This window comes from Diorhabda carinulata, chromosome 1 (genome assembly GCF_026250575.1).
Source record: "Diorhabda carinulata isolate Delta chromosome 1, icDioCari1.1, whole genome shotgun sequence".
NCBI lineage: Eukaryota > Metazoa > Arthropoda > Insecta > Coleoptera > Chrysomelidae > Diorhabda > Diorhabda carinulata.
Window position 1 is genome coordinate 34,725,040 of NC_079460.1, and position 25,091 is coordinate 34,750,130.

The window sequence follows — 25,091 nt, forward strand, 5'->3', positions numbered from 1 at the left end:
GGTGTGGTATGGTTGACAGTTATTTAATTGGCCCTTTCATTTTGGAGAATCGTCTCACAGGAGACAACTACCTAAATTTTTTACAAAATTGATTACAAGGCCTACTAGAGGATGTTCCTAAAAATATTAGAATGCAGATGTTCTATCAGCACGATGGAGCTCCTGCACATGTCGCTCGTCAGGTCCAGCAACATTTGGACGAACGTTTTCCAGGGCGTTGGATTGGTCGTGGAGGTCCCATTAATTGGCCTGCAAGATCTCCAAACCTCACACCACTAGATGTTTGTTTATGGGGCTAGATGAGAAATGAAGTTTGTTTTGAATATTCATGAGATTATAAGATTAATACTGAGATTTCCACAAACTAACGACAAAGGAAGAGTGTGACGTAGACTTTTATAAAAAAATTGATCAATTTTTGCCTTAACGGCATTCTCACAATTTTTTCTGATCTTGTCAAAATGCAATCTTGTATAAATATGATAAGCTCTCTATTTTTTATTATGCAACGATAAATTTAGAATAAAAATGCATGAAATTATTCTGTAAAATTATATTATTCAAAATCAAACAATGATAATGTAATAAAGTTTAAAAAATAATACTAATTTTTGTAGTTAGTTTTAGCTATACTTCTTAGCATCGTCTCCATTTCTGGACCCATTTCTCTAACCATTTTATTAAAATATCCATCTTGATTTTGTAGAAGTATGTGCGGATGATCAAATTCCACGGCTTCACCTGCATCCATTACCAAAACTTTATCTGAATCCATGACAGTATTTAGTCGGTGAGCAATAGTTATCACAGTACAATTTTTAAATTTCTCACGTATAGTTTTCTGAATAAGGACGTCAGTTCTGAAAATATTATCAAGTATTATTAAAAGGAATAATAATATTGAGTCTATTCAGTTAAATTAATGAAAAAGTATTTTTGAAGTTAATATTGTGTAATAGTTTATCAAGTTTGGTGTAAGTGCAGACTTTTAAATTTGCATTGATTCTTCAATTTCTTCCAGTTTAGTATGTATAATGCAACTACTTTGGATTCATCTTACAATTTATAATTGTTGATTGTTTATAGTTACGAGATTGGATAGTTCGATAATTTTTGCACAATGCAATGCACATGTTCCAATTGTCAAGTGTCGTAATAATAGATTTTGTATATATACTGACCCTGGATCAACGTTAGCTGTAGCTTCATCCATCACAAGAATTTTGTTATTTCGAACTATCGCTCTAGCTAAACAAATCAATTGTCTTTGGCCTACACTGAAATTCGAGCCTCCCTCACTAATATTTTGATTTAAATCAGTTATTACAGTCCTTAGCTCTACCTAAAATAGAATCATAGATTTGAAATATCTAAGGCAATATTTCAATTTTACTCGCGGTCATTTCAATAATGTGCAAACTGGAATGTTGTCTTTTACTCCAGTTGAACCTGCTTCGACAGTTCGACAGCTGTAGTCATTGGCAAAGGAAAAAAATTGCATAAGTTTATTTAACTCACAATGCCTAATTAGATTTTGTGGTGGAAGCTGGTAGCTTGGAGAAACTTGATCGTTGTGGGGCAGTTGTGTGTCCTCAAGGCTAAACTTCAAATCAAATTGTTGGTATACGGTGGAGTATTGCCTGCAGTCGGTCAGTATGTGCTTGATGGCCATAATAAAAAGTGAGACAATTTTGCAATCAGAACAACTTTTACTACTGAGATGTAGCTTCTTTTCTACTTGAGAAGTACAAAGAGGTGAGAAGTGGATGGATATATGTTAGAAGATTCTTCAGCATGATGATATGCACTTTCGTTTCCGGTGATTCTAGTTTAAGATGGAAACTAGATAAGATAGATTTTTACACTATGAGCAAAAATGTAGTGGAGGTAACAGAATCAGTACATATGGCGATATAATTGATATATTTGGGGGTTGAGAGAAATATTTGAGCACCTGAAGGATGCTGTAAATATCTCTACACATTAGCGAATGTGAGCTATGAGTTTGTGTTTTGAAATAATTGAGAAATCGGAATAATTTCTAGAAGTAACATGATGGATCATTTTGTTTTAGAATTTTTAGAAATGCTATTTCCACCAGTGTGCAAGGATAATCATGTTTATTGTGAATAGTGTGTGAGGTATCTACTATAGTAATAGTTTTGGTACAAGAAGAATAGAAGGTAGAGGAAGCGGGGAAGTCAGAGGAAGCTAGGATTGAAGCGAACATATGGATAAAGTATTTATAGTCAAGCTGAGAACGTAAATTTTGTCTATAAATTGATAAATAAAGTGACATCATTTTGTCAAAGTTTCAAAGTGACTGAATGTTTAAATTATATTTAGCCCTTTTAAGCAGCTGTCCTTGAGTTCATGGTTATGGTGTTTCTAATTGAATCGAGAGTCAAAGATCAAACCGAGGATATTGCACAATATAATGTGCAAAAAAATGAATATCTTCTTTTAGTAGCTAACATTTATTTGTTCCATATTTTTTGTTTCCAAGTACTAATATATCCTCTCAACTAGTGGATATAGAATTGAGAATGCTAGGGATCTTGACACAAAATTTTCTATGCAGAATTGAGGCGAGGGAATTTTTGGTTATAGGTAGTTAGTATCAATAAATGATTTTGTAAAAGGCTGTATTATTTTCTCAGCTATTCAGAGAACTAACTCTTTCCATAAAGATGTTTGAAACTTTTTTGTTATCATTGTAAATAATTACATTGATCTATTTGTATTTTGTCATTTCGTGAACGTAAAAAATGAAATAAAAATTGAAAATCATTTAAATAAAATCACACAATTGAATCACTGGATACCTGATAGGCATTAATAGTGGACATTTGATATACAGAAAATAATAAACAGCAAAATAGTTATTTGTTAGTTGATTCCAATAAACTTACATTTTCCAAGGCTTCCCATAACACCTCGTCGCTGTGCGACTCAAACGGATCTAAATTGTATCTTACAGAAGCGGAAAACAAAATTGGCTCTTGCGGAATGATTGAAATTTTTGATCTCAAATCATCTAATCCGATTTCGGCAGTATCTATATCGTCTATAGAAATTATACCATCTATTGGAGCCAATCGAAACAAAGAAGCAATAAGACTCGATTTTCCTGCACCAGTACGTCCCACAATACCTATCTAAATATAAAAACAAATAATTAGTACTAAAATATACTAGAATCTATAATATCTATCTTAAAATCCACTAAATTTTGTTAGAAAACTTACCAATCAGGCAAAACTGGTTAAATATATAATTTTTTAACTTATTACCAACATTTCTATCTATTTACCTTTTCTCTTGATCTTATATCTATATTTACATTCTTCAAAACAGGTTGCAATTCATGAGAATACCGAAGATATATATTTTTAAACATAATGTTCCCGTTACTTGGCCAATCTCTGGGTGGTTTTTTGGTGGCTAAAGATTCAAATGGACCTTCCTTCTCCAATTTAGTATATTGCAGTATTCTCTCAACACTTATCATATTTCCTGCTACTTGTGCTGTCATAAAAACTCCATATTGCACCATTCCAGTTAATATTAGGCATTGGGATATCACTAAACCCACACTACCACTTAATGTATCTTCTAAAAAAACACAGAATCTAGAAGTTAGTGAACGTATAAGTCCAAGCATGAAAGAGTGTAAAAGAGTTTTTATAGTTTTAGCTTTTAAAGAGTTTAAAGAAACAACATACTATTTGCCTGTAACTTATATATCTTACCGCTTTTAAAAATAACGAATTGGAAAGTAACTATGACTAAGAAAGTCCAACTGATAAGGTCTAAATAAAATCCAAAAGTTGCACTGCTCACCAAAAATGATAGCCATGTACTAGTATGTTGATCTTGCAGAGTATCAAATTCTTTTATAACCATTTCTTGGGCTTTAGAAGCTCTGATAGTCGTAATGCCATGCATAGACGCTGATATGTGTGAAAATACTGGAGCTTTTGCTAAGACAAAAATATATTCAATTTTAGAGACTTTACAAATATGTGAGTAACATAAATTTTCTCGGAGTGCCCTAAGGTGTGACAATTAAGTGATAAGACTGTTTTTTTGATATAATAAGTTTTAATCGAGTAGACTAACATTTGTTGTTGTCTCATTCAAAATAATTCTTTAGGTAGCCACGCCTCATAGCAATGCTGGAGCTCGGATAATAGAGTAGCCTTCAGCTGGTTGGTCACAAACATTTGATTATTTCTGTTGTTCCAAAAAAGACAATTTATGGAAGACAAAAAGGTCAGGACGATACTCTTGAGGTGGGTACGGAAGTTGTGAAACCAGAGGAATGTTTTTATCCACCAAAAACTCAATGCCTTGAACCACCGCAACACCTGGGATCTCGACACAACACTCTTCTTTAGACTGGCTGAAGTTCTGCATAAATTTTTGTTCCACTAAGTATGTTTAAAGCAAAATCTGATAGCACGATAGTACAACGTTGCTCATAATTAATGTCACAACTTTATCAAATTTTATATTACAAACCATATACTGAACCGTACCGCGGACTTAGACGAATAGAAAATACTATTTTTCTAAGCAAAATAAACTGATATGGGTTGAATAATACTGAGAGTCGGTACAAGGAATATATTTATATTCAAATGTCAAAAGTTATTTCTATATAGATAATTTTTTATATTAGATACATAACACTTACCAGCTCCTTCATGTCTTTTCAAAGACTGAGCTGTTGCCATATATATTGTGCGCCAAATATAATAAATAGGTGCTAGTAAAATTACAGGAATTAACATCAATGGTGATACAATGAACACCATTATTAGTATACCAACCATTACTACCAAAATCTGTATGGCATCCATTTGACAACGGGGTAATAGTTCGTCAACGCAACCCATATCTTTTGTAAACCTATTTAGTATTCTTCCTAAAAAAATTGTTGCAAAAAGAAGTTCTAAAATATTTATTATTTGATTAAATCAAGCTCCATAATGTTGTATTCTTCTAATGAATATAATTCAAAAAGCTATGGTAATACACACTATTATAAGCCGTAAAAAATATGGAAAAATCCTTTCCGTAAATTGATACGGGAAATGTATCTGAAGAGCATAAAATTTCATAATGAAGTTATGATTTGAGCAAACTATCAGTATTGAATAGAAATAGAATTCTTGACATATTGAGAAACGTATAAAAATATATTTATATTATAATAAATTATTGATATCTCATTTAGACTTCAACGAAAATTCTCAATGCGGATTTCCTTCAATCAATTAACGACTTCAATCAAGTTCAATTTTAAACGTTGATGGGTGTCTACTGCAAATATCGACGGAATACTTCCAATCAACCAAATTAATACAACTCGCGCCGACATAGACGCCGTCCCACACTTCATACATACATACTTCATACTGCTTGGATTGCTTTTTACAGCTCGCCACATATCTTCAATATTCAATCACTATAAACTTCTACCTTACAATTTTGCAATGTTCCTGAACATGGTAGAACCTTCCAAAGTATCTAGTAATAGCTTCTTCGGGCTCAAACATTTAGAGATGTAGTTTAATGGTTACCCAATATATAGCGCCACTCACCATTTAGTCACCATAGTTTCTTCACCATCACATTAGTTATGACCGGTGTCGTCGGATGGTGTGCTACTGTCTAATATTTTTATTATTCAAACTCGGCTTTTACACTGTCATACATGATGTCAGATCCCATTTTCAATCAACCTCATCGAATACATCCGCATCTTGATGATGATGACAATATGTTAGCAACACTTTGAGCAAATCTACAAATCTTTATCTTGATATTGTTTGTTTTTGAACCAGAAATTTTATATGAGCAAATAGGAAGGAGAACTATGGCTCTCGAGATTATCTCATACCTCTTATAACTGGTATGGTGGAAGATAAAATTCAAATGTGAATTTTGTCATGAACATGAGGTTGAAAATATGCATTTTCAAATGTTTTCTTCTATCTCTAACACGAAAGAACACAGACACTCGGGATCATACTGAAAAAAACAAATTTTATCATCCGTTATCATGCGATCGATAATCTAGGATCACTCTCTTAGTCTTCTGCGATTGACATTCGATATTGTTGGTGATCTTCTCAAATATTTTCACACAAAGCTTGAGTTGAGATCTGTTCGACAGTTTCGTAATATTATTTAGTTTTTCTACTATTATTCAAACCGTTAACAATCTTGGTAAAGCACGTTCGTTTCAGTTGACACGTCGACTGGTCTCTAGACGCTTTAAACAATAAATTCAAAGTGGTAACAAAATCATTGATTCGAAACTGGATTACAACTGAAACCAGCGGTTAAAGATGAAGTTTCAACCATTTGTAGATCACAACTTCGATTTTCAAATTCTTCAATATAAAGGAAAATCCAGTAGAAATAAAAATTGAAAATATAAAAACACGATCTTATATGACAATAACAAATCACTGGCATTGGTACTGGAAACCAAAGCATGGATGTGGTTTCACAGATTTTCAATTCATCGTTTAGACTTAATTTTCAAATAAATGAAAACTGCCCGAAATTGTGAGTCAATAGAAATCAATACAAAATCACATCCAACAAAAATTATTTGAAAACAGAAAGAATTGATGATAATTTGGATTTCAGCGGGCATGATATATTGAAACCAATTGAAGGACTAATTAAAAATTTTGCAGTTATCCAAGCATATAACTTATTCTCTTACCTGATGGGTTGATGTCAAAGAATCTTATTGGTGCTTTCAGGATGCAACTAAACATTTTATTATGCAAAACTTTAGAAGCATTCATACATATACGGTAATACAAGAAAGATCTAAAAGTAAGAAATATCACTGATCCCGCTATCAATATTGTGTAAATCCAGATATAGTAATCTCGATCTCCAGCATTGTTGGAATCATCTGTTATAATATTCACTTTACTAGTTGAATTCTCCAAATCTGATAATGCAGTAACAGTTTTATTGAATACTTGATTTGTAAGTACTGTAGCTTCTGATTGTGTATCTGAAATAATTGTGAGTGGTGTAGAAAACATATGAGGGTCATTCGTCCAGTTAGATACGTGTTCAGCATCAGATATTTTCGGTGTCTGATTGGAAGTAGGAAACTTGTATCTTCTTGATTCGATATTGGTCCTTGAAATCATTTTATTTGTGAGTAAATTAAAGAAAAGAACTTTTCACAACATAAACTTGAGTATTAAAATAAATAGTATTGATAGGCCTATTCATTAATGTGATCTTATTTATTATAGTCGTAAAATACATGTTCAGCATTGATCATATCTATCTGTTAGGGCTCTCAGGGGTGGATCCAGAGGTCTGGCGACAGCCAAGAATTATAAAAAAAGGTTACGAAAACGAAGGGAATATAACTGTGTGATTTAATAAACGAGAATATATAAATGAATAAACGAATAAGTAGGTTTAACTCTATGTCTTGATGAATACTCAATAAAGCCTTTCTGTAACATTCTCATTTTGAACGTTTTTATGACATGAGGACAAAATGAGATAAAAGACTCGACTTTTTGTTTTGAGAGTTAGTTTTTTCTGTAGGCCCTTCTTGAATTTTTGTCACAATTATTTCACTCTTCATACGAAAACAAATACATGAAATACTATAACTTACTTATAATATTATTTATCAATATGTTAATATTGTTTTGAGCTAAGGTTGATTCTTTGATTTTTATTTATCTATTTATTTTTCGTTCGGGATGGTTGACTTAGGGGGTGGGCGATAGACCCCATCGCCCCTCCCTGGATTCGCCCCTGCTATCTGTACGATGCTGTTGAATCAATTAAGGTAAAGGCTATAAAATTATATTTACCAGTGTGTTAACCAAAGATCTGATGCATTAGTGATAACTTGAGCCAAAATGAACATGAGACAAGTAAAATTTAAAAAAACTATTCCAGCGCCAGATTTCCAATACTCGAAATACGTTGAATTGGAAATGTCACCTTTTTTTATCAATTCTTCAGATTCCTCTGGATCATCAAGTTGTGCGGAATGCTAATGATAAAAAATAAAATTTGGTATAAATTTTATTATCATATTTAAATTTAAACTAGGAAAACAGAGTTCATAGCTGTTCACACCAAAATATAAGTTGGAACATAGATTCTTTAAAAGAAAAATTCACATTATACGCTCAGAAATGAAAAATTAAAATTTAACAAAAAGAAGTATGTAGTGGGTATTATAGTGAACAAATCAGAGATTAAGATATAACAAACAGTAGAAAAAGAACTGATAAGATTTACTTCATATATAAAAAGTTACTAGAGGAGCAAAGCAAAAAGTATAATAAGTTATGAAGGAATGGCATATATTAAAAATATGTGCAAAACATCGAGATAATGATGAAAAATAAGGCAATAGAAATATGCAGAAGAACAAATCATAAAATAAAAAGAAGAGACAGCTGGAAATTCCCGGAATTGTGTGCTCTATATTGATACATGAGCTCTCAATCATATCTACTATTTAACAGTCCGTAATCTTTACATATTTTTATATTTCATGATTCATTGTACATTTCATTTCGTCTTGTTCATAATGTAAGGAATCACTATTCCTATACATAAATATAGTGAAAAAGCATCGACGAAGATCGACGAATATCCTCTTTTAAATCTGTGCATAATAAAAAAATGAAAGCGATATTTTTTAATAATAGTAATTCGCAAAAAAGCTTGGAGGCGATGAAAGATGAGCATGAGCATGAAGATGAAGATATTTGTAGTGTCTTTGTGATTTCACATTAAGGGCAACATTTTTAAACTTCATTTAAAAGTGGTAAAACACATTCACTTACCGCTAGTGAAATAGAAGATTGAAGGTCAATTTTGTCAGTTCGATAACCAGATTTAATGTCTTTATGTTCAATAATATTCTCTTCTTTCGTCATGTTGTCGTTATTAGAATTATGCTGTAAAGTATCAAGATAATCTTCTGACAAGTCACAGAATTTTCCCACGTGTTCTATTTTACCCTAAATTATAATATTCATTATAACGTGAAATAATTTGAAATGAAAACAAAAATTATTACATTACTAATTATAACAACAAGATCAGCTTGTTTGATGAATTGTAGTTGGTGTGTTACTAAAATCCTTGTTTTTCCAGCTAAGTATTTCAATATACATTCTTCAAATAAATGCCTTCCTACTTTCGTATCTACTGCAGAAAGTGGATCATCTAACAAATATATATCTGCTTCTGTGTAGACGGCTCTGGCTAAATTTACTCTCGCTCTTTGACCACCACTAAGACCCATTCCCTTTTCCCCAACTAAATTTTTGTCGCTATGGGGAAATTGCTCAAAGTCTCTTTCTAAACAACAAGCGTTAATTACTTTACGATATCTAAAATAAATTTTATCTTCATTAAAATAAATTATAGAATAAAATAACTGAAAAACATTTAATCAAACCAAAAAAATAACCACACTATAATTTATTCTCAAATTTTATTTCTACACTTTGTAGACAAGAGCTTGTAAATAACTGAAAAACAAACACACAAATAACAAAATAAATACACAAATGAAACGTAATCTAATTATACAGTGTAGGCCCGTAAACTACAGTGAATAACGATATTTCTTTGGTGGATAGCTGTGAAATGAAGTTTCTCAAATAGGAGTAGCGTGCTTACGATTAGGCTAATGGATTCAAAGATGAATAAGGAAGGAAACGTCAAAATTTTGAATCTAAAAATATCCCAGCGTTGAGTCCTACTGTTTAGTCTGAATAAATATCTACACAACTCTCTTATATAGTTTGAAAATTCGCTCAAATTGAATAGCAGAACACGTACCCCAAAAGGGAAGAGCGACTCAAAAGGGCATAATACTCGTAAACTGCTTTTGAAGTGGATAAGTTTAGTTCCTGGTAAACTGATCTTAGCATAAAATAGACAGAACTTAAATTTTTAGATAAAGCTGCGATATTTAACTCCCATTTCAAAGAATTGTCTAAAACAAGCACATTGAAATTTTACAGATTCAACGACGTCAATGATGGTGTTATAATAACACTGTTATTTAATACAAAAGACTGTAACGTAATTTTGTATGAGTCATTGAGACACAGAAGATTAGAATCGCACCATAATTAAAAGGTGATTAGTTCCTAGATATGGTAATATAAAGTGGCGAACATCTGGGCTGATCCAAGAGAAATTCGTATCATCCGCAAAAAGACATATTTTACCACTGATGTGAATATAGGCAATGTCATTGATAAAAAAAAGAAAAAAATAGGGCCTAATACTGAGCCTCGAGTCATTCCACATTCTATTGGCTTGCAATAAGACAACGTTGCATCAACCCTAAGAAGTTGACTTCTGTTGGTAATGTATGATTTTAACCATGCGAGAAGTGTTCCCCTGAAACCGTAGTACTGCAATTCGTTATTCGTAAACTAAAATGATTTACACAATCGAATGCCTTAGAAAAATCACAGAGTTGTTGTAATGGAGTGATGGGTGTTTAGGCTAAAGTAAACATTATTTAGGAGGAAGAATATAGCATCATTTGTGTATTTGTTACATAAAAATCCAAATTGATGGGTAGTAAGTATTTTAAATTTAAACAAAAATGATAAAAGCCTTTTTTCACCAATCTTTCAATGATCTTATATAACGTGGGAAGGAGTGCAATTGGGCGATAGCTAGATGCTTGATTTTCATCTCCTTCTTTATGTAGTGGTATAATTATTGCCGTCTCAAGGCAATTTGAAAAAGTGCCATTTTGAAACAAAATGTTTGTTAAAGCGGTAAGGTCCATTCCACCAGACTCGAAAACACTTTTAATGTAAGCTTATCGGTATCAGATGAGGATTTCTATTTGATGTTATTAATTGTACTGCGAAGCTTTGCTTAAACCACGACATAAAGAAGAAACTGTGTAAATTCACATCTGCATCAGGGTAATTTTTGGCTACATTCACAAAGTAATTATTAAGGTTATTAGACCGGGCGCTGGATGGAGTTGAGTGTACAAAATGTAAGGACCGCTTTCGGTGTATGGTTTTGAACTCAGAAAAGCATGCAGATTATGATTCTGGATGTTGCCAAGAGCCATATTGGTCAATTTTTTTACACCCCACCCCCTTAGACATCTAGTAAATGGACTGAACACATACTTTGATATCATTATAACGATTGTTTTAGTGAGAATATCCAATTGATTTTTGTGATTAAAGATACTTACAGCTAGTCATGTGAAAAAACAACAGGAAAATTAAAAATAAAAACAATTATTATTGATAAAAAAAAATTTTTTAATTCAAAAAAATCAAATTTTCATATATTATAAATGAAAAAATGATAATTATCAATCTTTTCTATTCTGTCAATGAATCTCGAACTATATTTTTAGGAATAAGCAATTTTTTGTCGTATATCTTCGCACACAATTAACGTTGTTACTTCGTTATCGAGGTTTTTTAATGCTTTGTAATTGAAGCAATGCCCACATTTATTGAAAACAACGATTAATTGTTTCGATCGAGTCAAATGATGTACAGATTGATCTAAAGCTATATGCTTTGGAGTCTGTTTTTCAGTAATCGTGTAATACACATCATAAAACACTGATAACGCACGTCGATTTTAATTCTGACTCAATTTATTATTCTTTACACTGAACAATGCTCGCATAAACATTTGCCAAGTATTCGGTAATTGACCTTTTTGTAAAAATTGTTCAATTAAAATTTCATCACATAAATATCCAACTGGTATTACTTTAGTATTTAATATTTCTTTTCGGAGTTGTTTAGCTACTTGAACAGTGTAGTTTGTTGAATTCACGGTACGCTTCATCCAGTGGTATATTGCCCATAAACATCAATGATGATCTTGATCTGTCACTCCGATATGAAAATAAAACATCTTCCCCATACTTATTAATGAGCAGTGATTTCATAACGCGATTTTCTACAATTGCATCTTCTATTTCAGTGAGTTCAGCTAGTCGCTTGGCCAAGAATGACATTTCAAAAGAGTGAGATGTTAATTGATGTTTCAGTTCATCAATCAGCTTTTCAAATACCTCTATAAGTATGTCATAATTTCTTGGTAGTCGCAGATAATCACGATAACAATGTTTATGATACCTCACTTCCATTGCAAATAAATCAGCTGGTTGTTCGCAAGTGCCAATTTTTGTGAAAACATCATCTTTTTTTCGGGCAGAATTTAAAATTTGTGCTGAAATTTCAGAACATAAGAAAAGAGTTTTGTTCTTATTTCTTGTTTGTTTACCACAGATTAAACATTTCTGTTTGGTTTTAATTTACTTCTTGATGACCGACGAACACGTTGGCTACCTGAAACATTTGCTTCTGTAGAGGAGGTGGAAGTAGAGGCAATGTGCTGCTTTAGAAATGCTAATTCTCGACGCCTTATTTTCTCTTCACTAATATAAGTTGCAATACAAGCTCGATGCCAGGAACAATTGTGTGTATCACTTTCTATTTTTTTACTAATATCATCTTTTCTGCGATCCGCTGCTTTTTTAATACTAATAAACGTTTGTGGTTTTCGATTCTTCACTAAATCACCCGTTTTATCACAAAACAAACACGACAATTCATTTATCTTTCGCTTCTTCACATTTATCACTTGAAGTGACATTGTCCGCGCTTTTATTTAAATAAATAACACTAATAAAACAGTCGATTGCGAAAAAACTTAAATATTATTACTTATATACGCAAAAATAAACCGTTATGGGATACAAATTCTTTTCTACTGACTACTCCAAGCTCTATGACTCAGCAACGTGCCGAGCAAGGAAAAGGGGAAGAGGAAAAGGGAAACGGACCAGCACAGCTGCCGGCAACATGTGATTTTCTATTATTTAGGATCTCAGGTAAAAGAATGTTGTTGGTCCTCACATTTTGCATACTCAACTGCATCCAGCGCCTGGACTATATCAGGAGAAATAGAAATTGTTTCTTTCGCCACATTACGAGAATTGGCGAGTCTCCCATTAAATCTTATCGGATGTGAATGCCCTAATCAGAATGACAACTTCTAATTACCCTCAAACATTTTCCGACAGTGAATATGCACTAATTTACTTATTCATCCAAGGCACCGACATATTTGACTTTCTTAGACTAAAGGAAGTCGATAAATCAGATAAACACGATAAAGCTAATAAGACAAATTTATTAAATTAGTGTGTTGTAATCGATTTTTAATTGAATAGAAATAATCGAATCCTACGATTCCTTAACGGTCAATCTTACAAGCATAATGGTACGAATTTGTGAAATTATTATATTGTCATCGGTCCTTAATAAATGTGATGTATTTTAAATTATTCTGGCGATCTGAATTAAGGAGAAATCGAGTCCAAAAATTCCTTGACATACATATAAAGCGTGTAAAAATGATAACTAATGTTACAGAGATTTTAAGATTGTTCACTCTATGATTTAGTCATTAAATTTATAATTTTAACTGAATTGTTAAATGCTGACCTTAAGTTTTTTTCTAACTTTGTTATAATGATGACTAGTTATGATGTGAATGGTATTTAGCAATTATATCTATATTATAGTAGATCAGACCTTTCGTTATCGTACGGCTTTCCAAATAAAATGTTATTCCTGATATTCGACACAAATAACCAAGGCTCCTGAGAAGCATACGCCGTTTTTCCAGATACACTTATTTCTCCTTTAGACGGTGATAGTTCTTTTAATAATAACTGCAAAAGACTACTTTTACCAGAGCCTAAATTGCCAATAACGCAGCATAAAGTTCCTGGTTTGATATGTAAATCGACGTTAATTAATGTGGGAACAATGTTCTTGGGATTCCAATTTGCTGTTACGGATTTCAATTTTATTTCACCTAATTGCTGAGTATCTGTTTCCTTGTTTCTTATCGCTTGTTCGGTATTCTCATCTAATGTTAAAAATTCTTCTAATCTGAAAATTTTTATCAAATTACCTACTTCAAAAATTATGTTACCAATTTGTTATGTACCAACATAAGAATAGATTCTATTTTGTACTGACCACGTTGAATTTCCCAATTAAGAAAAGCTAGATTTTGATGATACACTACTCGATGGGTATAAAATATAAAGACAGCATACGTCTCGTCTTAAAGAACATTATCATTAAGTACTTCTGCTTTTTTATCCTCCTGGCGTCCGTAGTTTTACCATATTATTTAAAGCCAATTCATTGTTTATAATTTGGTATCTTACCTTTTCAAAGAAACTTTGGCTTCAGAATAGGATGATAAAGCATTCGGAAATGATATTGCCATGATAGCTTGGATGCTGTTGAAAAGTTGAGCCGAGGAGAATGCAACGTTGCTCGTTAATCTTTGACCAATCGAAACGAATGTAATGAGTGTTACATAAAGAACTAATCGCTCAGTAAATACACTCATTGCTGATAGGATTCCATAACAATACGCAGTTTTAGATATAACGTCTACTTCTAGCCTGAAGATAGAAACTACCATGAAGTAATTGAATCATGTTAAAGTTTATGGCAAATGTTTGTTTGTACTAGGACTAGGACTAAGGCAAACTACTTGTTTGGGGAACTAGGAATGAGGGATATGCAAGAATATGGCAATCCAGCCAGACAGGTTTTGAAAAAATAAGCTGCAGTCCGCAATGTTGTACCATAGTGGGACCATTACCAGCTGTTTAGACACCAGTGGAAAAAGACTAGCTTTTGAGAATCTGACTCAGTCAAAATTAGCAAAATCTCGAGTAGGGAGAGCTTTAGCAAGTGGATGCAAGGTAGTTTTTAGACTAATAAGTAACAATTCATTTCTTCTAGATACTGCGAAAAACACGTCACAATTGAAGAGAAAAGAGTAATGTGCATGGCACTACTCTCGGCAAAAGATAAGGGTTGTCAAACCCTTGGAAAGCATGAAGGAAACCAAACACTAAGACATCAAAGACAGGGCTCTCCCCATCGTTCTTTGAGTGGTGCATTCTAGAAGAGCGGATTTGAACTATGTGTATATTGAAGATGGAATCATCTAACCTAGCAGAGTGATACGTTAAAAATTCTTTTGAAAAACAAAATTCATAAATTGAAAACGATCGTAATCATAATTGATCATTCTAAGCCAGTCTACATTGACTGGCGTGTATATATGCAACCGGGGCCATGAGATGATGTCCAACAGCTGCATTAGAAGTGATTCTGTATCCTCCCTCTTTTCATATAGTAGTGGAAAGCGAGGCAGAAAAATATCACTCAGAATGTTAAGAGAAGGAATCAACAAGCATAAACCGTCCTTAAATAATGGGAATATATCTCAGGACATACCGAAGAAGTTTAGCTTTGAGAAAAAATTTACTTCAAGACTTTAAAACGTTAAAAGTTGTAGAAGCAAATAATATCAAAACACCATACGAAAAATGAACAGAACTTCCATCAAATAATATACGGATAGCTCCAAAACATAAGAGAACTGGAATAGGAGTGAGAGGGTCTAGAATCAAATACTCTAAAAGCTTTGGCAACACACCAAGCATTTTTCAAGCAAAAATATATTATGTAACTAAAAAATGTGTCCAGTTCAATCTAGAATGGAATTATTGCAAACAGAAAACCATCTTGTCCGATAGCCAAGCACCCATTAGAGCTCTAAGCTCCATTGTCAAAAAATTCAAACTGGTGTGGGAATGCCCGAACAAGCTAAATGAGCGAGGTAGGAAGAATCAAGTAACCCTTCAATGAATCCCAGGATACACTGGAGTGGAGAGAACTAGCTGACGGACTCGCTAAAGTAAGGGCGGACAAACTCTTCATAAGTTCTTCATAACTCTTTGTGGTATTAGTTACAGAGAATGAACTGCAAAAGAACGTAAATAGGGGGAAAACCAGTTACAGGGGTTGAGATAGGGAAAGACATTCCTGGGAAGCTATAAACCCAGAAGATATGTTGATTGTTTCAAAGTAGGCAAGAGCAACCTACGAACACCACCAAGAGTCTTGTCGGGGCTCTATCGCCTTAAAGGACATCTGAAGGTCTAGCAGAGAATGCAACCTGCAGATTTTGTTTCGCAGAGAACGAAACCTCCATCCACGCTCTCTCGAAATGTGAGACACTAGGAAACTCCAGACCACTATGCATGGGAGCGTATTAAATAGAAGATTAAGATCTCTGGCAGCTACAGACATCCCACAATCTGAGCTTTTTAAGAGGAGTAAGTGAGCAAGGAAAGGGGATACAATAGATCCTTTAGGTCGCGGTGTACATGACACCCTAATACAAACATACATAAATTTCTATAGTGAATATATACTTTAAACATAATAAATTTCTTACTGTCTTGAGAGCTTGACGACTTTCTCAAATGGTTTTTCCCAGGAGTACATCTTAATGACTTGGATTCCCGATGTTATTTCATTCATAAGTTTCACTCTTTTATCAGTTCTTACTGCAATCTTATATCTAAGTTTCCCTTGCCATCTGGAAATGGTACCTTGAAATACGTTAATTATAGCAATGTGAAATTATTTTTGTAGTATTTGTAAGAAAAAAGAACAGAGTGGAAAAATTTGTAACAAAATAAAATCGGAAATCGTATTGAATACTATGTATGTTATTAAAATAACATAAGTTGGAACAGTATTTTTAATATAAAAACTAACTACCACGAGGGCAAACTGATGAAAGAGTAGTAAAATGAAGACTTGGTATCAACTAGAGCGAATGATTCGTTGCTTAGAGTAGGAAAATTGAGACCACGAAATTGAATCAATTCCTAGATTGAATATGGGATCCAAAACACCGAGAAATACCAAATTTCTGATACAGTTCATCTGTGAAACTAATACGTTTGGATGTGTTCAGAGCAATTTTAACAAAAAAACGTCAGAAGCAGTAAAGACACAAAATTACTAGTGATGCTTTATTTATTGAATGTAATTGAAAGAAAAAGTCTTTGATCCGAAATTAAGTAAATACAATTATTTAGAAATGTAACAAGTATCATCCATACATACCCAGGTTCGTTCAAACATTAAAATAAATAGGTTATGGTACACAGTTTGAATTGATGATAATAATTTAAGTTATTTGACAATAATTTTCAATTGTGCTCAGTTTTTTTTCACAATAAATGTCAATATTCTTAAAAATAAAGGTAACCTCTTGAGTATAAACTCATACTTTTAAACAAAGCCTGTATGCAGCTCTAAAAACTTCAGGATTCAGGATTCAGACCATGCAGAACTTTTTATGAAGGATGATTTTTTCATAAAACTAAGAATAAACTAATTCTCATATGGTTCTATAATTGGGCATTATATATATATATATATATCCTTTACAAAGGTCCAAAGTATACACATTATTCAATGAAAGAGATCGTATTTTTTTAATAAAATGCATAAACGAGGTTCCAAAGGAGGCCAAATCTTATATATAAAATTCTCGTGTCACAATTTTAGTTACCATACTTCTCCGAAACGGCTTGACCGATTTTTATCAAATTTTATATGCATATTCAGTAGGTCTGAGAATAGGCTACTATCTATTTTTCATACCCCTAATTGATTAGGGTTGTCCACCCCTAACATTTTATTTTTATTTTTTGGACAAAATTTTAATTTTCAATTTTTTTATAATGTGCCATTAAAAAATATATAGAACCCTAAATTTTCACCCTTCTATCACCAACCCCTATTTTTTAATAGTGATTTTAGTAATTTAATCATTTTTCATCTCGCTCGATAACTGGTCAATTATCACTGGCAGGGATAACTCCTGCTATAATTAGTGTTACCAGTGCTAGATTTTTGAAATTTTCCGCGCTTTTTCTGGATCAACACTCATTTGCCAGACTATACATTCTCAAAACAACTCTTATAGATAAAATTATCGACCGATTTCTGCACAATCATTGGTTCGCAAGATGCTCTCATTGAACAAATATTTCCCGATGTACACACACAGTACATAATTCATGAATGGCTTGCAGAAAGAGCAATTTTAGCGGCAAAAAATATGGACGTTGACGATTTAAACCTGATACAACAGTGGTTGCCAGGGAACTTGGTATCATACAGATCTATTGATACAGTTTGCAATGCTAGCGAAACTGTAAATTGGATTTTCCAGGCATGCCCCTGCTTAATTTACAATTGAAGGTGAGATCTCCGATTATGTTGCTTCGTAATTTGAACCCGCCACGGCTGTCCAGCGGTAAGCGATTAGTCAATCAAAAATTAATGAAAAACATTATCGAAACCAGCATTTTAAATGGCAAGTTCCGAGGTGAAAATATACTAATACCACGAATTTCTATTATACCTACAGATGTGCCAATTCAATTTAAACGTATTCAGTTTCCGAGTTTCCGATTAGATTGGCATTTGCATTGACTATCAATAAGTCCCAAGCCTAAACGATGTCTGTTTGCGGCTTAGATTTGAGCACACCATGTTTTTCACACGGATAATTACACGTGGCTTTTTCTCGAGTAGGTAAACTATCCAGTTTTTTTGTGTTAGCTAAAGATGGGCTAACAAAAAATATTGTTCACGTTATAGCATTAAGAGATTGATATTGTTTGTTAGTGTTCCTGTCGTAATTAAATAATTTTCAATCAGAAAAGTCCTAAAATCAAAACAATTTAGCAACAAGAATATACGAATGAGATAAGGAATGTTGCAAAGATAGAGATGATTTGGCATTGGCAACTGCACAGGAGATGAAAATTTTCAAGTTTCCATCTTGTAGCTTAAGAGAATTTTGTTATGGGAGAGACTGAAATTTCTTGATTCAAATGTATTCTCAAATAGTGTTTACCTGGCAAAGGAAGAGATATCAAAGTTACGAATACCATTCCAGTTAAAGCTGCGGCAGCTCCAACATACTGATAAAGAATAACAAGTCCTACTAAAGTATTTATGGGCATTATCCAAAGATAATGTAAATTTGCTGCTGCCGAGTCAAATCTTTGTACATCGTTGGAAAGCAAATTCACCACATGCCCAGCGGGAGTATCTCCAAGCGATTTGTGACTAAGCTTCAGAAGCTGAAAACAAAATCGACATATGGAAACAGTTATTTTCATTCAATTTTCCATAAAATGTGTCACTTAATTAATTTGGAAAATAATCTAAACATATCAATTTCATGAAGATAAATCCTTGTCTTTTTACTCACTTTTCTATAAATTAATGAGCCCATTGCAATCCGTACTCTCATACCAAGTCTTTGTGCCCAAAAAAAAGAATTATGCGTTGTAATGAGATTGATAAATGATATCAAAATTAGTGTAGATCCCCAAATCCATCCTAAATAGTCTTGATCTTTTGTATCAAAAAAAGAGATAAATTCAGCTAGTATTAATGGTTGTATCATCCTGTAAAAAAAACAAACGAAATGACCTGAATTTGTGGAATTGCCTATTTCAGAATGGAGGAAGAGTATCACCCAAAATCAATATAATATACAGTGAGTTATAGCTAATGAACAATAACAAATGTCATTACGAACATAAATTATTAAATAAATATATACTCAAGCAATATCATAGAACAGATAAGAACATATAAGAAAGAGGTAATAAAGTAGTGATTAGGAATCCCCTCACAACAGTTTACAGTTACACTAGTCACATAACTACTAATAACAGGTCCTGAACATTTTTCATCAATTAAGAAAATAATTAAAATAATATACCTGATAACAACACATTGTGTAAATATTCCAATACCAGGAAATAAATACGTCTTCCAAAATGTTTTAAACACGGCCTTTTTTAAGCTAGGTTTCTTATTATTACGTTTCCTACTAATTTCTATTTCTTCTTCCCAGTTTCTAAAAGATAAAAATATTAGATATGATATATATTAACTTTTCCATTCTCAATTCATTAATTTTTTTTATTAATGGCTAAGTTGCTGCTTGTTTTCGACCATTGTTTAAGAAACTGTATCGGGTATTTGAAAAAAAATTCCACGTTCCATAATAAAATTCTGAAACTCATTAACATTACCACAACTTCTTTGATTTGATGCTTAAAAATTCAAGAACCTTGTAATAAAATCCTTGTGGATAGTAGTCGAAGTGATTTTTCTAATATAAGAGAAATCACAATTAGAAAAACAACTGAATTGAATAATAAATGCTATTTTTGAAATCAACGGAGATATAAACTTGAACTTGAATTATCATATACAAACATTGTGAAACCAGAATCAGATGGTGAGAAGGGAAAAATAACAAAGAATCTTTGAATAATGAAGAAGAATATAGAAGAAATGATCAATCAGTAAATGTAGACCAACATAATAAGTCACAAGACAATAATAAAACTCTTTAAATCTTTCTCGTTACCAATGTTTAGCATTCCTGCACAATTTATTTTAATTAGTAAAAGGAAAACATATTCTCATGATCATGTATCTTTTGGTCTGTATCAACAAATAAGGATGTGATGAGGATATTAAAAAAGAAATAAGAAAGAAGGCATTACCGGAATCAATGATTGTAGTAGAATCTCCATATGTAAATATATTTGCACAGATTTCAAGGCATAGATAGTAGGAGTAGGAACTGATGAACTTACTAAAAATATTATTTTGAAAAATATATTCACATTGATATCATATATAGCAGAATAAATGAAATTTGAACGAAAGAACAATATACATACCTTTGAAGTGAGTTAGTTAGTTGAGTTGACAAGTCAGAGGGGACAGTATTATATATGTCCTGTAATTCTATTTGATGTTTGTATCCATATTTAAGGAATGGCAGAAACCAGCTGAAATATATTAAAATGTAGATAACAGAATGAAAATATCCTTTGTGTGGAATTACGAGAGATCAATTCAATCAAACAATCAATCAAGACACGCAGTAGTTTCTGGCCTAATTGTAAGCATGAGAGAGTTGCCGCACATGAGAGAAATAGGCAGTTGTGTGCTTCGTTCAAGTGAAGCGGCAGCAGAAAAGGTGATGCTCACGGTCACATGGACTGTAAGACATATTGCAACCTACACAAGTCCATCAACGATCTGGGCTACTTATGCAAGGAATGATTTTGCCCCACTGCACCATGCATCCACACCTCTTTTGGGGCTCACAAATTATACTGGTCACATTTAAATGGAAACAGCTTTTGAGCATCCGCTCTACAGCTTGAGCTTGTCGCCCTGTTTTGGATTTGTACGATAATCTAAAGAGCACAATAGAAGACTGGCTCTTGATACAGCCTCGTGAATCAGTGATATAACTGTGCTTCGGCTACTGGTGATTTTTTTAAACGAAGATTCCAATTATATCCACCTTTTTATTTGAACACACTCTCGTATTTAATTTCGTCATAGTTACTCACCAAAAAAAAAGTCGGGAAAGTATGTTTGCATTTTCCTCTGGGGACACCTTAACATATCGTTTGGAAAAATCCATATCACTACCAATTTTTCTTATGTTTGTGTAATACTCTCAGAAAATTATTGAAAATTCTGTGTAGTCGTTAATATTCTATTACTGCATCGTCATATCTGTAAACTATAGGTAACATATTTTTATTAACTAACAAAATTTAGTTCCAAAGTCGGAGATTTTATTCATGTTATGAAATTGGGGGAATTCCAATTAAAACAACGTCATAGGTTCTAGTTTCCGTCTTCTATACAAATGAGAAAATAATACAATGAAAATAGTACAATTACTCGAATACACAGATATTGCATCATATTAAGTAACTCTGTTAGGCAGTAATCTAGGACCGTAACAAAAGCTCCAAAAAAAATGGGATCAATCCGAATTTGATATAATATACAGGGGTTACCAATTGAAATATGGTATTTTTTACTTTGTTACAGAGTTATGCAACACTATTTATACTTCGAGATAATATGACATTTTTTGATATCTCTTAAAACAACCCAAATACCGAGCATACGAAAGTTGGTGAATAATGATTTTTTTGTTGAATAAAAACGAAACAAATAGACTTGTTATACAATTTTTATAGTCGATATTTAAGCATTCGAAAGAACAGCATGACATCTGTTTAAGTCAAAGCTATTTGTACTGAATTTTTGAGCATTATCTAAATAACGATAATGTAGATACTTAACATTGTGATGAAAAAAATTAATTGTTCCAAATCTCCCCATAATAAGGTAATCTCACAATAAATAATTGTATTTTTGAATTATTTTACTTATATTTAACAAATAAGAATTAACACAATAAAACATAAAACAATTTTTCATAATCATCATTTTGTTCCAAAAAAATATTTAAAATCGTGATGCAGGTGGTTAGAATATCTGTAAATAACGCTCAACACCTACAAAAAGGTACAAAAATATAAACATAGAAGCCCAGAACCCCAAATCAGAGGTTTTTTTTGTCGCTTTGTTAGCTCGACCGTTATATATATTAACTAAATAATTTAATTATCAAACTAGAATAAATCGTTGACCTCTATGAGATGCACAGATAAGCTAACTTGTTTACATATTACTTCAATAATAATCAATCAGATCCGATCATTTTTTAATTTCCTTCAGAAAACAAAATTGCTACCATTCGATTAATAAATACATGGTCTTGTTAAAAAATAATACTAATATTTTGCATAGCTTTCATTTATTGAAACTAGTATTATTTCCGACTTTACTATTATAATTTTTCAAGTATTTTATTATTGCCGTACCAATTTGAAAAACGTGTTATTTTCATGACAATATCCGCTAACCAAGTAAGAGTTATCATACCAATAAAACATACCTACCTAACTTCCGAGTCGAGCCACAAATTGTAATTTCCAAAGACTCTCAATGGAACAGGGTATTTTGGATATAGGCCGTTATAGATTACGAAGGCTGTTTTTCCGATAGGTCATAAGTAACAAACATATTGAAATAATTTTAATAATGGAAACATTTATATTGAGATAATTTTTTTACAAATTAACCATTCGGCATAATGGCCAAATTTCCTATACTCTGCTTTTCAGTGACCCCAGCTACAGCATCATAAATCTCTTCTTCGGTATCGAAGCGTTGTCCACATAACGACGCCTGCATTTCTCAAAAGGGTGAAAGTGACTGGGTTCTAGATCAGGACCGTAAGATCAAATACTTCCCACTTGGATTTTTGCATAAGTTCTTTTGCCACATGACACTATGCATTTAACCATTGCCATGGATCCAAACCACGCCTTTTGTCTCAAAATACCGTTACCATTGTTTTCCATGTAAGAGCTATCATATCAATAAAACCAAACATATCATTTATACCTATTTAGACTCCGAGCTGAACCACAAATTGTAATTTCTGAAGACGTTCAATGGAAGAGTCATTTTGAATATATGCCATTATAGATTACGAAGGCTGTTTTTCCGATAGGTCATAAGTAACAAACATATTGAAATAATTTTAATAATGGAAACATTTATATTGAGATAATTTTTTTACAAATTAACCATTCGGCATAATGGCCAGATTTCCTATACTCTGCTTTTCAGTGACCCCAGCTACAGCATCATAAATCTCTTCTTCGGTATCGAAGCGTTCTCCACCTAACTACGCCTCCATTTCTCAAAAAGGTGATAGTGACTGGGTGCTATACTCAGGACATCAAGATCAAAGAATTCCCACTTTAACTTTTAGGATAAATTCTTATGTCACATGGGGCACTATGCAGTAGTGCATTGTCATGGATCAAAACCACACCTTTTGTCTCAAAATACCGTTACCATTTTTTGCCTCTTATTCCAACTGTTTGATTTTTTTTGGTTTGGTAGGGACCCATTGCTTTATTCTTTGATTATTCAAGTCTCATCTCCAATAACAACAAACTTCAGAAAAATGTTTCCTTGTTTTTGTACTATGTGAGAATTACTAGGACTTGAGCCGTTCGTATCCAAGATTGTAATAACGATTCTTATATTTGACCACCTTCCTCATGGACGACAAATTTCCTACATCAGTTCCTACATCACCGTAACTTAGCCCCCTTCACTGTTTAATATTAAAATTGTTCCACGCATTCCAGAAAAAACCTACTCCATTAGTAAATATTCCATCCACGTCACTACATAATTTATTTTTAGAAACAAACAATTTGTTTGTATATCTTTGTATATCTCGCAAACAATTCACTTTGAAATAGACATATTCAAATATATATTATATATCTTTTTCCTCTCACTTTTTGCCATTTTTTTATATTCAATTTATTTCGGGTATAATTTGTTGAATCACTTGTTTTACTTATATATTTTTGATTTGACAGCACAATTTTGGCTTTTTTCAAAATGTTATTCGAGATTCACAACATTGATATTGAATATTACTATTTGGATATCAAAACACATGTTGTCACTGCTTATATTACTACAATTTTTTGTTTACAGTTATTAAAAGTCAGCTTTTTTATACGGAAATGATGGGTGTAATTGAGAATATAAATAATTCATAAGACAAAAATTCATTAGAAAATTGACAAAAAATATTTCATAAAAAACAAATCATATAGTTTGTAGCATTCTTGCAATATATTAGTAGGAAAAATACATACGTGTTTAATACGTTTTTAGTCAATTTTATTCAAAACGGCTTTCCGTTCACGCGATTTTTATGTCCGTAATATAATAAAATTGTATAAAACAAACTGGGGTAGTGTATACGACACTTGCGGTTGATTAAAGCACAAAACAATATACAATATATCATATGTATATCTTAGAACTCGTATTATCAAAATATGTAAATAAATTATCGCATTTACAGTGGCGTCGTGTGCTTATTGTTAATGAGGATTGTAATAAAAACGTAGTATTTCATGTGAAAAAAGAGTAAAGCTGATAAGTTTTTGATATAATAATGAAAAATTTTCTTATCAAATTGAATTTTATTTGTTAACGTAGTCTCTCTATTTAGTTCTATCATCTTCTTATTTGAGCTAAACATATTTGCGTTGCTTGTTTTTGTCTACTAATTGATGTATGTTACTGGGTATTAGACTTAGAAAATAAAGTGTAAGCAAATACAATTGT

The 25,091-nt window shown here is 32.4% G+C and overlaps 1 protein-coding gene across 3 annotated transcripts; it reads right to left on the minus strand.

Moving 5' to 3' along the window:
- Positions 1–538: 538 nt before the first annotated feature.
- On the minus strand, positions 539–24,826 carry LOC130899460 (ATP-binding cassette sub-family C member 4-like). Of its 3 annotated transcripts, XM_057809416.1 has the most exons (19): positions 24,614–24,826; positions 21,410–21,585; positions 20,726–20,836; positions 19,750–19,887; positions 19,231–19,429; positions 18,871–19,099; positions 16,384–16,540; positions 14,288–14,530; positions 13,641–14,003; positions 9,104–9,419; positions 8,868–9,044; positions 7,878–8,062; positions 6,746–7,179; positions 4,700–4,930; positions 3,753–3,983; positions 3,314–3,615; positions 2,913–3,158; positions 1,182–1,342; positions 539–860 (listed from the first exon to the last, which is right to left on the minus strand). In XM_057809416.1, exons 2-19 carry the CDS (start codon positions 21,481–21,483, stop codon positions 605–607), a joined length of 4,053 nt encoding a protein of 1,350 aa, XP_057665399.1. In that variant the 5' UTR covers positions 21,484–21,585; positions 24,614–24,826; the 3' UTR covers positions 539–604. The 3 variants fall into 3 exon arrangements, with proteins under 3 accessions (XP_057665399.1, XP_057665413.1, XP_057665405.1); XM_057809430.1 differs by lacking the exon at positions 1,182–1,342; XM_057809422.1 differs by lacking the exon at positions 13,641–14,003 and having other exon boundaries at positions 24,614–24,801.
- Positions 24,827–25,091: the final 265 nt, after the last annotated feature.